Source organism: Hippoglossus hippoglossus, chromosome 10 (assembly GCF_009819705.1).
Source record: "Hippoglossus hippoglossus isolate fHipHip1 chromosome 10, fHipHip1.pri, whole genome shotgun sequence".
Classification (NCBI taxonomy): Eukaryota; Metazoa; Chordata; class Actinopteri; order Pleuronectiformes; family Pleuronectidae; genus Hippoglossus; species Hippoglossus hippoglossus.
In genome coordinates this window covers 7,814,604-7,830,360 of record NC_047160.1, presented here as the reverse complement: position 1 = coordinate 7,830,360, position 15,757 = coordinate 7,814,604, and the positions used below count along the sequence as shown (strand labels likewise).

At 42.3% G+C, this 15,757-nt stretch overlaps 1 protein-coding gene across 1 annotated transcript; it reads left to right on the top strand.

The window, feature by feature from the left end:
- Window positions 1-3,319: 3,319 nt before the first annotated feature.
- Window positions 3,320-14,767, top strand: mtmr7a (myotubularin related protein 7a). Its single transcript, XM_034597733.1, has 14 exons — window positions 3,320-4,603; window positions 4,896-5,018; window positions 5,919-6,081; window positions 6,406-6,563; window positions 7,577-7,705; window positions 9,022-9,156; window positions 9,394-9,526; window positions 11,111-11,220; window positions 12,242-12,367; window positions 12,721-12,770; window positions 12,841-13,041; window positions 13,243-13,377; window positions 13,563-13,689; window positions 13,808-14,767. Exons 1-14 carry the CDS (start codon window positions 4,580-4,582, stop codon window positions 14,147-14,149), a joined length of 1,956 nt encoding a protein of 651 aa, XP_034453624.1. The 5' UTR covers window positions 3,320-4,579; the 3' UTR covers window positions 14,150-14,767.
- The last annotated feature ends 990 nt before the right edge of the window (window positions 14,768-15,757 follow it).

Genomic DNA, 15,757 nt, shown 5'->3' with positions numbered 1-15,757 from the left:
CGAAAAAAAACCTTTGCATTCCAACTATGACAAGTTCTCTGAACAAAATTGACTATATAACACTTTTACATTTTTCTAATAATGCTTTAATATCCTGTAAGACAAAAATACTTACTTTTGGAAGGAGCATTAAGTGTCTTAACATGCAGGTCGTCACTGTAACCATGGAAAGGTGGACAGAAGTCACTGGCTCACTGTATTTTATTGTTGACCTGCGCTAATTGTGTGAAGCCAATTGAATGCATTTGCCCTCCAATGGTTGAGTGACCTTGCTCCAAAAACGTGGATATGGTCAACAGATTGAGTGGTGTTTGCCTTTGCGGACAGCGGGGTTGCACGCTCCAGTTAACACTGGTGTCACCAGGAAATGTTAGAGTGAACAATTACAGATAAGTCAAGACAGCAGGAGTGACCTCTGCGTTAAAAACAGACGTTGTTGGGACAGGAGGATACTTAGACCTCAGGTAACTGGATGAGCGATACACTACAAGATGAGCTGAAGGGCAAAGCCACAGATAACCTGGAACAATGAACAACAATAACATCCAATCCCTCCTGTGGATATTATTGAAGTAGAAACTACAGGCTAAATTAAGACAGTGGTTTCTGGCCATTTAAAAGGGAAACTAATTGAGATTCTGAGCTTGAAGTCATAATGTTACGCAAATATTTTCGTAGTCATTTAACTAGGATAACATCAGTAGATCCGTCTGCCACCTGTGTTAAAATGGAATTGTGGAGCATCTTGTTGAGTTTTACTTTGGTATAGGTTTTACAAGCAAGGAAATATTTAGTCTCCTGTCACATCAGCACCACATTATCAAATGTATCAGGAGTTTGAAACGAATGTGAAGGAAACTGTGTATATTCTGAAGAAAGACATTGCCTCTTTTATGGAGGAGACCATGTTTGGTAATCATCGACTGTTAGGTTATCCTTGTTTACATCCGGGTTCTAACTCTAACTTCATCTTCTTCAGTGTTACTAAACATAAAAAGTACAAAGACAGACTAGTGTAAAAGAAGTAATTTTATTTTGTGCTCAGAAGACCTGGATGAGCCCTGGTTTAGCTCCTGAATTTAAAGTCATGGGACAAAGCCTCTTCATATTACATTTGTGCCTGAAGCCTGAAGACATTACCTGCTCTTAGTTTGACTTAATACTCTTTTTATTAGTTCGGAGGATGAAGCATTATCTATGGACGTATTGATCGTAATTAGGGAAAGTTCCCTCTCCCTGCTCCTCTAAAAGTGATTTCCTGTCAGATCCTTGCATGTTTTTGTGTGGTGGGTCTGACTCTGGGAAAAAAATACTACATTTCAAAAAATTCTAATCTAAAACCATGACATTTCATTGTTTAGGAAACTGGGGGTCAAACATTTGAATGTGGGTGAATGGCTTAGATCTTGATCTTGATATGTATTGTGTATATATCTGGCAACCGAAACAGATTCCTTTATAAATGACCAAGAATCATTAGGCCTGTGGGCTATTTGTGGCCTCGGGCTGACCTCTAAAGTCTCTGGGGATATAATGACTCTTTCAAAAGTGAATTCCACAGATAAAACATGGGTTACAATAAAACTGGCTGAACTGGCTGCACAGGAAATTTCACTGGTTTAAAAGTCTAAACAAATATTTGTATTCAAACCATCCTTCTACCCTGTCACGTTCATTTCAGATCTTTTTTTACCCTTTTATATGAGGCAATTACTCGTACGACACATGTACCAGTGATAAAACAGACACAGTATGAGCCATAAACTTATATCACTTCAGTCATCACAATCATATATGATCTGGTTTCTCATCTAAGCAGGGGAAAGGTATTTGATCCAAGTGATCAGAGCTGTTGTTTATAATAAATCGTGAATACAGAACAGTAAGGCATCAGTAAGTCAATCACTTCTGCGAAGTTGAATTATTCACTGTTATTGTTTTTTTTCTGTCTACAACAGATGGCTGCTCTGCTCAGCGATGTGAAAAGAAATGCAGAATCTGATTTTTTCTTTTTAAATATGAAGTTCAACCAAATACTATGAAGATGTCAGAGGAACTTGATAAACTAAAACATGGATATACACACACAAAATGTGCGCGCATCTAATTCAAAATCATGTGGATTCATGTGTCTGCACAGGGGAGCCTCTCAAAATAGCTCCACACTGTGATGATCAGTGACATATGCTCAGTGCCAGAATGTACAACACTGTATCGCAAAAATTCAGACTTAAATAACATTTGAAACTCTCTGCTGACCAACTGAACATCTGGGGCTGGTTGTCTAAATTATACCAGGGGCACGTTCAATCTAAAAACAGTGTGTATTGGTTTTGTTATGTTTTATATGGTTTTCAGAATTAATAACATGTTGTTTCCCTGAAATTATGTAAAAGTACTATATAGTAAACCCTATCAGCGTTTCCCACAGAATTAATTCCATCTATGACGGTAACAGGGTATATGTACACATGCATGAAGGTCACTGTCACGCACAACAGATTAAGAGTGACAGGTATACAGGCTGAAGAGTGAAAGACAAGTTCTTACGTGAGAGAATAACCTGCACTGCTTGCCACAACTGAAGCTATGACGTCTGACTGCATGGATGGTACAAAAGTTACGGACAACAGCGCGATGTAGCGGGACAGCTCAGGTGAGCACGCTGCAAAGCTCTGCTTACACCAAGTTAAAGATCTCTTTTATTATTATGAGGTGTGTAAAAAAAAAAATTGGTTCATGATGAAACTATGGACAATTTAGAATATGGCAGGTCTTTTTACTTACCTCCACCTCAGCACTCTGAGACAAATCTATGGACTCACTGGCCAATCAAGGGGTAACCACTGCACAGAGCAGGCCACAACAGTTAGGCCTGCGAGGCTACACACATACTCATAGAACTTGAGTTATATAGTGACTACTATTCGTATTTTGTGCATGCTCCATTCAACCAGATAAGCTAAATCCATTATTGCCAATGTTGATCATGCAATGACCTATAGCCTGTTACATTGACGCTAATCATCAGTCTTTAAATATTTGCGTCACAACGTCATAGGTGGTTGCAGCCAATAAATAAGACAAGATCTGCTGATGTCAAAGCACATTCGAGGTCAGAGCACACACAAATAGAACAGTGTGTAACAGACTTTGAAGTACTCTTCCTCTAGTTTGATGGGTGTGACAGATTTTTTACCCAATCATCAACCCTGCGGCACCAGGTGTTCAACGCACAACCATTTCCAATTTGTCAGGGGGAACACGCCCCCTGCCTCTGTAAAGGTGTTTCCTACCTACAGTATACTGCTCCAGAGGGCAGGACCCATCCACCATGCTCAAGAATCCCGAGCATGAAGCTAGTTATCACATTATAATGAGAATTGATTTCTGAAAAGATAATGACAAGTATGCATCGTAACAATTTGAAAATATCTTGACACAAAAATATATTTAGTAACAAAAGAAATCACTCTTATTATAAAATTCACATTACAAGATACTGATCTGTTTTTTTTCATAATGACTGACTCTTTGATGGTCACTGTCCATTAACCTTTTAACCATTTGAACCATACACTGTTTATAAAAATGGATGACATGACAGCTCCCAAAAGAGAAGCAAAATCATCTTGACCTCTAGTTACAGTGTAAGTCATAAACCTCCTCCAACTTAGTGGATGGGGCATGGGCCAAACTAAAAAGTCAAAGTTCAAGTCAAAATATTGACTTTAATTATGCAATGTTTTTATTGGTAAGCACCATGAGCTTTCTTAAAAGTTATTTTATTGTGACTGGTCTGCTATTGTTTACTCTTCTATGATTTTAGTTGCAGCTGCTAGGGAAACCACTTAAAGAAAATCTTTGTTACACTCAGACTGCTGTCATTACCAAGTGGTTTTAATCACGTGTAGATGCATTCTGTTTTATTCATGTGGTGCTTTTACTTGTATCTTGTTCATTTTTTAATCTTTGCTGTAAAGCCCTTCTAATGCAATGCTTGTGTGAAAGGTGTATTATTATTATTTGGATTCAGCTTGTACCCCAGGTATGAATCTTGTCTTAATTTGACTACTGAAATAAAAACCACAGCCCTTACACTTCATCTATTTATTGTTCTAACAGTAAAAACCAGTAAAGCCATTCTCTTCACAAAGTTACTCCCACTATCACTAGCTCCTTTGAAACTAGCTTGATTAGCATAACAACAAACCACTTCCTTACTGGATAATGTGCTGTGAGGCTTGTCTCTCTGAAATGAGTGAAGTCAACATCTGGGATCTACTCACATTTGGGGAATATTTGATAGTAAACACATGTGGTCAGCAGCCTGAGATGACCTTTAGCATTTAGCTCAGGCTTGGCACCGGGCGGGCTCTAGGACCCTGCGGTGTGGCGAAGACAGGTCAGCCAGGAGCAATGTTATGGTGGTTTTTACCTTTTTTTATTTACAGTCTGTGTTTCCACCTGAGCTGCTGCAGGAACCAGATGAACCATTGAGTCTGAGCCACGACCCACTGACCACCCCGCCGTTCACATGCTGCACTGCTGCTAGCTGCGGCTCTTCTCTCTGCTGCTGATGGAGCACATCCGACTACCGAAGGTAAACCCGCGGAGCTCACTGCAGTGATTCGACACCATGTTACCACTGAGCCTCAGTCACACAACACGGACCTCCATGTGGGCCCGCAGGCCATTCAGCTTTAATGTGCATAATTAATACAACACAAACAGTATAATGGGAGACTGGTGTGTCGGGCCACGTAGGCAGCAGGCTCCTCCTGCAGCTATCAGCTACATGTCACTGTGTGTGCGTGTGTGTGTATCAGTGCATCTGTGTCACAAACATATGAGTCGTGTGCTGAGCATGTTTGATGCCGATCCTCCTCCTCTAGGTGGAGAATGTCAAGCTGCTGGACAGACTGTCTCCCAGGAGGAGCAGGGCGGGGACCCTCTACCTGACAGCCACACACTCCATCTTTGTCGAGAACGAGGCTGGAGTGCGCAATGAAACATGGGTAAGCGTCAGCTTAGGACACTGCAAATACCCTCTGTGCAGCTAAGCATCATGATGCCCACGTTAAGCTACAGTGGCACACCATACACAATGTACCTCCGCTTAGACCCGACAGTCCCTTTATGAAACCACTCTTAAAATTCACAGCATCCAGAATTCTAATTGGATCTACACCTAATTTCTCACACTCATAAATACCAGCTTCCTGAACAGGCCTGGTTGTTTTCATCCAGATCCATGAATAATTATCTTTGAAATCAACAAAGAATTCAAAAAATGCCAAATTTGCAATGTTAAAGAAAGTGAAAAAAAAATCCCACATCTGCCTACTGATCCAGATCCGCAAACTAAATTGAATGGGTTCCTCCCTGACCTATACCACATCCATGCACAGTTTCATGGAAATCCGTCCTGTAGTGTAATCCTGCTGATTATCAGACAAAGAAACAAACAGATGAAATCATTTCCCCCTTGGTTGGGGTAATAAATCCTTCAGTCCCATACATGTTATTTCTGGCATTTTGCCGGCGACAGCCAGTGCCTAGAGGTATTTTGTTTTCGGGTTGTCCATCTGTCCGTACGAACATCCGTCCATCTATCCCATTCTTGAGAACGCAATATCACTGAGTCATGTCTTTAGTTGCTATTGTTGGAGGAGAAGAAGTTGTGTTAGTCATTGTATGATCAGCACCGCACTGTCATTTAGGACAAAGCTGTTCTACATTCAAACTATTCATTGGAGGGTTGTTGAAACACAAGTCACGCTTACGAGTGAGCGCTGTCCAGCTTAATCCTAACAGTCAAACAAACAAACACAGATGAAAACATAACCTCCTTGGCAGAGGTATTATTTCTATCATAATAAAAAGTATTTTCTTGTCTTTGTTTGATCTTACTCCAGGTGCTTCACAGTTTGGTGTGCAGTGTGGAGAAACAAGCTGCCACGGCCTCAGGATGTGCTCTACTCATCCACTGTAAGAACTTCCAGGTTCTTCATATTGTCATCCCTCGAGAGCGGGAGTGTCAGGATGTTCACCTGTCGCTGCAGCGTCTCTCCCAGCCAGGTGAGCTGTGGTATGACACCAGCAGAGGACTGGTTCTGGGATGTTCTTACATTAGAGCCCAGTCAATACGTCAGAGGATCATTATTATTGTGGCTTATTTAGAGCAACACCTGTGCTGGATTAAACATCCTGCCTCTCAAATAATCTCTTTAGTTATTTTCAGAAGTTGTTTACTCCATAGTATCTGTGTGAACCTCAAAATTCAGCACTGTTCAGCCTCTACGTTTCCTTTCTCTCTGTTTTGCAACACTTCAGTCTTTCTAATTGCAAATTGGAGCTTTTGCTCATCAAACTTAAACTGAGAGCCTGTGTTGTGTGTTGCAGTGAGTTACGCTGAGCTGTATTGCTTCTCCTACAAGCCCAACGTTGACGAGAAGGAGAGGCGGCAGGAATGGGACTTCTTGGACCTCAAGGCTGATTACAGCAGAATGGGACTCCCCAACTCTCTGTGGAAGCTCTCCCCCATCAATCGACACTACAAGGTCACTGAGCTGACATCGATGACCAGTTGCAGCTTTCCATCCAAATATGGACTTCTCTATCGTACTGAGACTATCTCTCAGCCCAGATACATATTCCATATGTTCAGGGAATGACCCCCACCTGACAGATAACATGGATAATTATTTAAGACACACCAGTAGAACTTGCACGCACCAGTATATAAATCCCAGGTGTGCGTGATTACTCAGATTTTCCGATCTCCACTGAGCTTTTCAGACGTGGGTTCAGCAGAGATTGGAGATACAATTTAGAGATCTATTCACAAGACAGACAAGCATTTAAATCTGCTGCCTGGTGCAGGTGAGAGCTGGCCTTCGGCTCCTCTCAGGGTTGCTGTCACCTCTCGTGTGTGTGTCGTTGACAGGACAAAGGAGAAAAGTACTGTGAAGCTCTGGCAGTCATCCAGCGCACCGAGGGCATATTGTGTGGCGGTGCCCGCTGACGCGCTCAGGTGTATCCCCGTTATGGAAACTGCCATTGTTTGGGGAGTTGGTTTTGCAGTTGTCAGTGGCAAGGATTTGGTTGCCACCAAAAACCTGTCACTAGCCTTGCGTCTGGCAAGCTAGCTTCACTGGCCCTTCACCCCTGTGGTTGCTGGCCTTGGCGTCTTGCAAAGCCAGCGACGCTCCAGGTAGAGCCTTGCGCCGGAGCATAAAATGGCTGCAGACAGTGTCTGACCCTCCTGCAAGCTCAGGGGTGTGTAAACAGTGTACTCTGTTGGCCCCTTTAAGGAGGAGCCAATGTCGGTGGATTTGTCGTGTAAATAGTTTCTTTGTAGCACTGGCTCATCGGGTACACGATTAGAGCACTGGTAATATGATTGGGATTCTGAGACTGCTCTGCTTCTTCGCGAGTTGTCTTACAGAAATCCCTGTACATATGAAATATTTATCTGGGTGGAGAGATAGTCTTGATATAATAGAGAACAACGGTTACAATGTAACCTACAGATCTCGGTTGCTCACTTTTTTGTAATGTCATGTTTTTAAAGGTGAGTGACACTTACCCTGCTGACCTCTTTGTACCGGAGTCTGCCTCACCTCCGATCATCGTAGGGAGCTCCAAGTTCAGAAGCAGAGGCAGATTTCCCACTCTGTCGTACTACTCCAAAGAAAATCATGTAAGTTGACAGCGTACATTTTCTCTTTATTTTCCATATGCTTCCCACGATAACTAATACTAGGATTAACACAGGAATGGTATGAACTGAAGCTCATGTATTTGGTTTAACAATATCACTGACGGGGTCTTTACGTGTGGAGTTTGCATGCTCTCCCTGTGGGTGTGTGTAAGCTTTCACAAAAGTTCCAAGTCAGAAAGTGAGATTTTAAAGTCATAAAGCCCCAAAGTGAACATGAAGCCACTGCTGTTGAGTCACTGATGCTGCCCGCAGATGTTTTCTAGCCATTTTTAACTGTTAGGCCATAAATATTTATATCCCCTCATTCCATTTTCCAACTACACATCCGATATAGACAGTGAGCCTGAAATGGTAAATGGTCTGCATTTATATAGGGCTTTAAACCACAGGTTATATTCATCCACTCACGTACACATTCATACAGCACTCCTCAATAACACACAAACTCAATACTGATGGTCCATCACAGGCAATTAGGGGTTCAGTGTCTTGCCCCACCTGAGCCCCAAACTGATATTGTACTGATGGTACAGAAGAATCACCAAGACTCTGGATGTGGTTTCTAATTTCTAGTCACAAGGGCAGTTTATCCCACAATATTTGATATAAGATATACTTTTTGTATGAAGCACAACATACGGTTTTAATAAATTTGTTCCCCATGAGCAGACTACTTGTTCTGTAGCTGTTTGTCTAAGACTGACCTATGATCAGGTGGGTCAAGAGGTCGGTGTTAATATTGTCACATCACATCAGAGGCACATGATAATATTTATGAGGGGCAAAGCGAGAGACAAATGTCCAGTCAGCGATTACTTACAAAATATGCATCATTGCCACCCTCTACAACTCGGCTACAATGATTCATATTTGTGTATTTGTATAAATGCTAAGCCTGAACATTCATCATTTGTCCTATTAATCCCTGAATGGGCAGTTGGGAGTGCTTTATGTGTGTAAGGTCAGATTCCCAGGGTTGATGGTCCTGGGTGTGGATGTCAGCTCCTACAGAGGGACTCCACTCGAGTTCATGAGCCAGAAGGGAGAGTCATGCAACAACCTCTGGCTTTCTCCCTTGTGGCTCCTAAATGTAGATGCGAGAAACTGTGGGGTTGATTCATTTAAATCAAACATTCAGGGAAAGATAAAGTACTGTGAATTTGTATTCGTCCTGATTCTCACATATTGAATTTTGTTTTTTTTTTGCTCTAAATGTCGTGGAAAACAATAATTTGCTTAAAATCGACTGCCGGGCGTGTCAACATTCCTGCATGAAATCTCTTGCCTCCTCCCAGGCTGCCATCTGCCGCAGCAGCCAGCCTCTGTCAGGTTTCAGCGCTCGGTGCCTAGAGGATGAACAGATGCTGGAGGCCATCTTGAGGTCCAATCCCCGCAGCGACTTCATGTATGTGGTGGACACCAGGCCTAAGGTGAGCCCTTTGTGCCCTGCGAAAATGCAAGTCATACAGTACGATGCTGTGTGTTCAGGTGGGCTTTATTTTCCAAACTGTGTTCAGCCAGCTGGTCCTGCACACAGCAAAAGTATTTGAAAACATCCTGGTTGTGTAAAAACTGAACCATGGTCAAAATTATATAATGGAAACTTGTGTGAAACCATACTTTTGTATAGTTTTACACTTTTAACTGCCAATCTTGTGTTTTTCTAGCTGAATGCGATTGCAAACCGAGCTGCAGGAAAAGGCTACGAAAATGAAGACAACTACTCCAACATTAAATTCCAGTTCATCGGCATCGAGAACATCCACGTTATGAGAAACAGCCAACAAAAAATGCTAGAAGGTAATTATCATGTTCTCACGCTGAGTTTAAATTTATGTCCTGTGGAAACCGTTTGGAGACAGATGTGACAGATGTGCATTTTATCACTGAGTCAGAAATGTCCTCATATCACACATCTCACATCGCAGTGCCTGTTTAAATTTGCTGCTTCTTCCATTACTAGAGCAAGGCAGGACCCATGCAACCCCTGTGGCTTTCATATGCACTCATGCAGACTGAACTGTGCTGCAATCAGACCTCAAATGAGCCCACAGGAGAATTTCTGGGTATTATGCCGGGGTGCTCCGAGGAAGACTTTGAATCCATCTGGAATTTATTTCAGAGCTATTTTGGCTTCCCAGAGTGGACAATCCGAGACCTTATCCCCCAAAGAGAGAAAGAGGGCGTGAGAATGATGTGATTTGAAGTCTGAAAAGTTATAGCTGTTCTTAGTTGTGATAACTCTTTGCCCCCTGGTAGCACAAGGGAAGTCTTAAAAGGCTGGAGACACAGCGCCTGCCCTTCAGAGCATGCCGGACTCTCTCTACCCCATCACCCACTTCAATAAGATTTAGAAGACCCCCCCCTGGCAGCATTAGCGCAAACATTTCTCCTGAGTGGAAGTAAACTCTTGTGTTACAAAACCAGAGGCTGAATGAACCTGTTCACCTGGCCGCCCTCCTGTCAGTGGCCTCACTGTGCTTTTACAGGTCAGCAAACTGATGCATTGTCAGCGAAAACCACTTTGTCACCTCTGTGAGCGCCTTAATGAGTGAGGACACAGTTTGAATTCTGAGTGTTAATGTGATAAATTGTCCAGAGCAAATACAAGTCCAGCCACGCAGAAATGGTTTCATGTCATTCTGCCTCTCCGTGAACTCGCAAATATTTATGTTGAACCCTGAAGATGGAAAAATAAATTTAGGCTCTGCTTTCTACAAGATAAGCAAACATAATGCAGGGAGCCTTATGGTATAGAAATGGATTTGTATTTAATTATCTTTCCTGACTTGTGTTATTGTGTTTGAGTATGGCTTTATGTTGCATTAGTATTTTTAAATGCACAATAACAAGACTATGACTGCAGCACACTGCAAAAATATATTTAATGTGTACTTTTTTTTTGTTTGGTCTATGTCCCATCCACTAACACGGTGGAGACAGTGTTTTCTATGGCTCAGACTGAAATGGCTAATCTAAGCAGGCACATGTTTGTTTATCATGATAAACCATCTTTTGGGGGGCATGTCAGCATGTTCTGGTGGTCCCTAAATTCATTTTGATTTATCTTATAGGGACCATGAATGTCTCTAGAAAATTCCATTGCAAAATTAATCCTAAAAGAAGTTGACAGATATTTCAGTCTGGATCAAATGCGTGACTAAATTAATTGACAGGGGTCCAAATTATCCATCACATGAGAATCTGAGAGGAAGTTCGTTTTTGAAAAACCGTGTGACCCATATTTTCCACACAGATTCCCCCATGAATTCACCGTCATGGATGTTGTCTTTATAATGAAAGTGAACGTGTGGTTTAATAAAGTCCAGAGATCAGGTATGCTCCATGTTTCCTGCCAGTGAGACAGCTGTGTTGTGGTTACAGTGTGTGAGCTGCGTTCCCCCTCCATGTCCAACTTCCTGGAGGGCCTGGAAGGCTCAGGCTGGCTGAAGCACATCAAAGCTGTTTTGGATGCAGGCATCTTCATCGCCAAGGTCAGTCTGGAGGTTAATCCCTGCTGTCTGCTTCACCACTGCACTCAATATTAGCTTAGGTGTGTGTGGGTCTGTGAGTGAGTGTGTATTGTATCCTTCACGAGTTGTGCCGAGACAACTTTTATTGAAGTCTACTCAAAAAAAGAGCACAATTCCCCTGCTGCCAAAATTGACTGTAGCATTGAATTGTTATACAACTACTTGCTCTCAGGCTCCACCAGTCAATTACATTAGATAGTAAGTGGTTGAGGTCAATCAGTTCAACTGAATATATCGTCCAACAGAAAAGGTTCTGGTATCTGGGTCACCATCTCAAAAACTGCAATTCACCAGAGGGATTTTTATGACCTATGAAATACAAATCCATCAGCCTAGTTTCCCAAACTTCAGCAGCAGAGACTCCCGACCTTTCTCTGACACCGTTCTGTTACATCCATTTTCATTATTGAGTCATACACATGAGTCTACAGCTCGTTGTTGCATTTTTAACCAGTACTGGAGAAATTATAACATCTCAGGTATGAAATTTAAGAGTATCATATGTTTATTAATGGAATGTTGCCATCCAGATTTGCTTCCTAGCACTCTTTCTTGCATTTACTGACACGTTTGCGATGTTTGCTAAGGCAGGTTGTCGCCTCCCACTGTTCATCAGGGGAATAGCATAAAACCAGTGGCAGGAATTTGGCGTCACATGTGTGTTCATATACAACATATAGGGCTGGGCGATAAAACAATATAGATAATTATAGCATTATAACTTTTCCTCGACAGAAATTTAAGACATGTCGATATAACGTCGATAGAACTCCTCCCGTCCATGTTTTGACAGACAACATGAACAGCCAATGATAATGACGTCCAGTTTATTCAGGAACATAAATATGAATCATAATGGTAATGGTAATAATGGTATATGTCTTATATGTGATAACAAGTTATTTTGCTTTCTAACCATTGTTTATCTTCACCACCCTGAGTTTCTTTTGGCACTGACTGTGTATGTGTGTGTGTGTCACAGGCTGTAGCAGAGGAGGGTGTCAGTGTCTTGGTTCACTGTTCAGACGGTTGGGACCGTACAGCCCAGGTGTGTTCAGTGGCCTGTGTGCTGCTGGATCCCTACTACAGGACCCTCAGAGGACTCATGGTACGTACGGAATCTTTCCCTTTGCTAGACTGTGACTGTCACATAACCCTGTGGTACACACTGTATCATATAAATATATCGTAGTTGGTAGTCGTCCTCACTGGGCCTGCGAGGCTCGTTTCTTTGATCAGCTGGATTTGTGAAGGATAAGATGGAATCCAAAAAGAGCCACTCTGGAAAGTAATTGGGAATTGTCCCTGAAGTCAGAATAAAATGAATCCACACAGAGGGTGAAAAGGTCCAGTCATTCTTCAGGGATTGACTGTGCACAATGTCTGATCCTTTAGTCATGAATAACTGAAATTAAAGATGTTCAAAAACTGTCATCTTCCCTCTGTTTTTTTTGCACTTAGGTCCTCATCGAGAGAGACTGGGTCTCATTTGGACACAAGTTCACCCACAGGTGTGATTCTAAACATTAGGCGATCTGTGGACGCTTTGTTTTGATCTAACTGTACCCAACTCTTCTCCAGGTGCAACCACCTGGTCGGAGACCCTAAGGAGGTGTCTCCCATCATCGACCAGTTCCTGGAGTGCGTGTGGCAGCTGATGGAGCAGTTCCCCTGTGCCTTTGAGTTCAACGAGAGGTTCCTCATCACCATTCACAGCCACATCTACTCCTGCCAGTTCGGCAACTTTATTGGCAACAACCAGCGGGAGAGGATCGAGCTGGGGTGAGATTTAAACCTGCTGCTGCTGCCATCAGTTTCTTTTCCTTTTCACAGCTCAGACATCTGGTCTGAGGGAAGAGTGACGACTGAGGACAAGGGACAGCTAGTAGTATTTTATGTCACTGGGCTTGTACAAGTTAAGACAACTGGAAACAAAACTAAATTAACTGATTATATTGTCTTAATCTACCATTTGTCTCACAGAGTGCGTGAGAGGACTCACTCTTTGTGGAGTTATCTGTGGATGAACCGCGCAGACTACATCAACCCTCTGTACAGGCCGGACCACAGCCAGACTCAGGGGCTCCTCCGGCCCTCTACTGCCCCCTACTGCTTTAAGTAGGTTGTCACTAACAGCAACTAAACCACAGCTTAGTTGGAAATCTGGTGTACACATGTTTGTAATACAATTCTGAGTTAAATACTTGCCCTCTGATTGTAAGAAAAATACTCACAATCTGAAAGTGAAGCTTCTGTAGGGGTTAAAAGGGGCTTAATCTCATACGTAAACTTGCTTTGTATAGATTTTGGAGAGGCCTGTACAATCATTTTGACCGAGGGATGCATCCACGTCAGTCTGTAGAGGATTACCTTCGGGCCATCCAAGAGGAGACGCAGCAGCTGGAGGAGCAGCTGACCTCACACAAACAGGTAGGACCAGCGCTGTCGCTTCTTCCTGCTTGTCCCTTCTCATGAGAAAAAGAAACTGCTCCAGTGGTTGTCCTGCTTATAGAAAATTACTGTTCTTTATGTTCTACGTTCTCAATAGAAAATTGCTCAACTGGAGCAGGAGCAGGTGTGGAGAGTCACCCAGAAGACAACCCCCTGTGATAAGAGCCCCACAGCGTGGGCCCTCCTTAATGATCTAACCATGGCCAACACCCCTCAGGACTACACTGGGGACTTCATCACCAGCAGCCCTGGTCATCTGAAAACACCAGACAGCAGCCTGATCCTCCTGCCGCAGGACCTGAACAAAACATCTGAAGCCAACCTCTCAAACGGCAGCGACCAGGAGTCTGGGATCGCTGACCTGAGCTGTCGCTCACCTCTCAGCGAGGACAGCACCAGGGATCCAGACTCAGATGAGGCTACCTACTCTGCTGCCTGAGCAAATGTAGCGTGTGGTTGGAGGCCGCAGAACAAACTCCACCTGTACATTCACCAAGTCATCTGGGTATTGGCTAACATCAGTGAAAAGTCTTGCACTGGGTTACACAGCTGACTTGCACTTTTGTTTGCATGTTGTGCGGTGGACTCTTCCTTTTGCCACTTAAATACATAATAGTTAAAGTTGTCTGCTGTAGCTGAAACATTTCATTCTTACGCCAGGGAAAGAAATTCTGAAAGTAATAGCAAAGTTGAATATTGTTCAGTGTCATGTATGTTGTTTGACAGCAAACTTGGCCCATCAACATAGATGGTTAAAAAAGAGGTGATGCTGATGTCATCTAAAAAAGAGTTTCCTTAAGTTAAAAGCAAACTAAGAACAATCCTGAACATTTGTCTCTGTGTAACATGATTGGTGTAGAAGTGTGACTGCTTTTTACTATGGATTTCCATACGTCATTTCATCATTTTGCTTTACAATGTAAACACTGTAAAAGTTAAACACTGCTTCAGTAGTAGATGACAACAGCCTTATTTCCAACTAGGAAAGCATTGTTAGCTATAAAAAAATTCAATTTTATAAAGCAATAAAAGTCAGTTTGCACAGCTCCAATTAGAACAAAATGCTAATAAATTATTAAATAGAAGTCAAACATGATAAAAGGGATGAAACACGGACAATAATGTAATAAACAACCTGTGGGGAGAAAAACAGCAAACTCAAGGATATATAACGTGAGAACAGCATATAAGCTGCTGTCACATTGTTCTAAAAGATTGATCTCCTTCTCCGTAGTGTTTTGATCATTTTGTCCGACCCCTGTTCTAAATGCTGTTGCACATTTTGTTCACTGCTGCTCATAGACAGTCTGGGTTCAGGATTTCCATCTGACCTGAAAGACGAGCCGTGATGCTCTTCGACACAAAGTTGAGTTTATACGTCAGTGTCGCCATGTTTCAGTCCCACAGTTCATGTTATAAACGCACTCCGCACACCACAGTGACCTCAGCTGGTGTTTGTAGTCATTACACTACAATAACCACTGGTTAGTTGTGGCTGATAAGCTCTGAATTTGTACTGAACACAGTGACCAATCTAAAAACACTTTCAACACCAGATTTGTTGTGATCAAACCAAATGTTTTACCAAAGGGAATCAACTGTCTGCAGGTATAAAGTGGAGTCAAGGATAGAACTACTGAACAGACGAGAGCATGTGAACATAAATATTCTGCCGTTTAGTGAAGCAGATTAGTGACTGTTTTTTTAATATGTGTGCCATTTGTAGAATTAGGTGTAGAGTTAGGATTAGATCTAGTGTAGTACACATTACTGTAGGTGCACTCCAATACTGCAAACGAACAAAGTACAGGTTATCCAGCGAGGCATGTTAAGAATATTTTTGTACTTTTGACCTATTTTTTTGACTACTGTAATCTTTCTTTGATGCATGTTGTTTTTTATTTGTACAAGAGTTTGACCTTGTATAAAAGAAAGAGCTTTATATTACTGTGTGTGTTTGTTCGGGTGGAGAAAGAGCCAAATTTGTCAAAATGACCTAAATGCAAAGTTGTATCTGTTGTGTCAATGTTCTTGTGGTAATTAATAA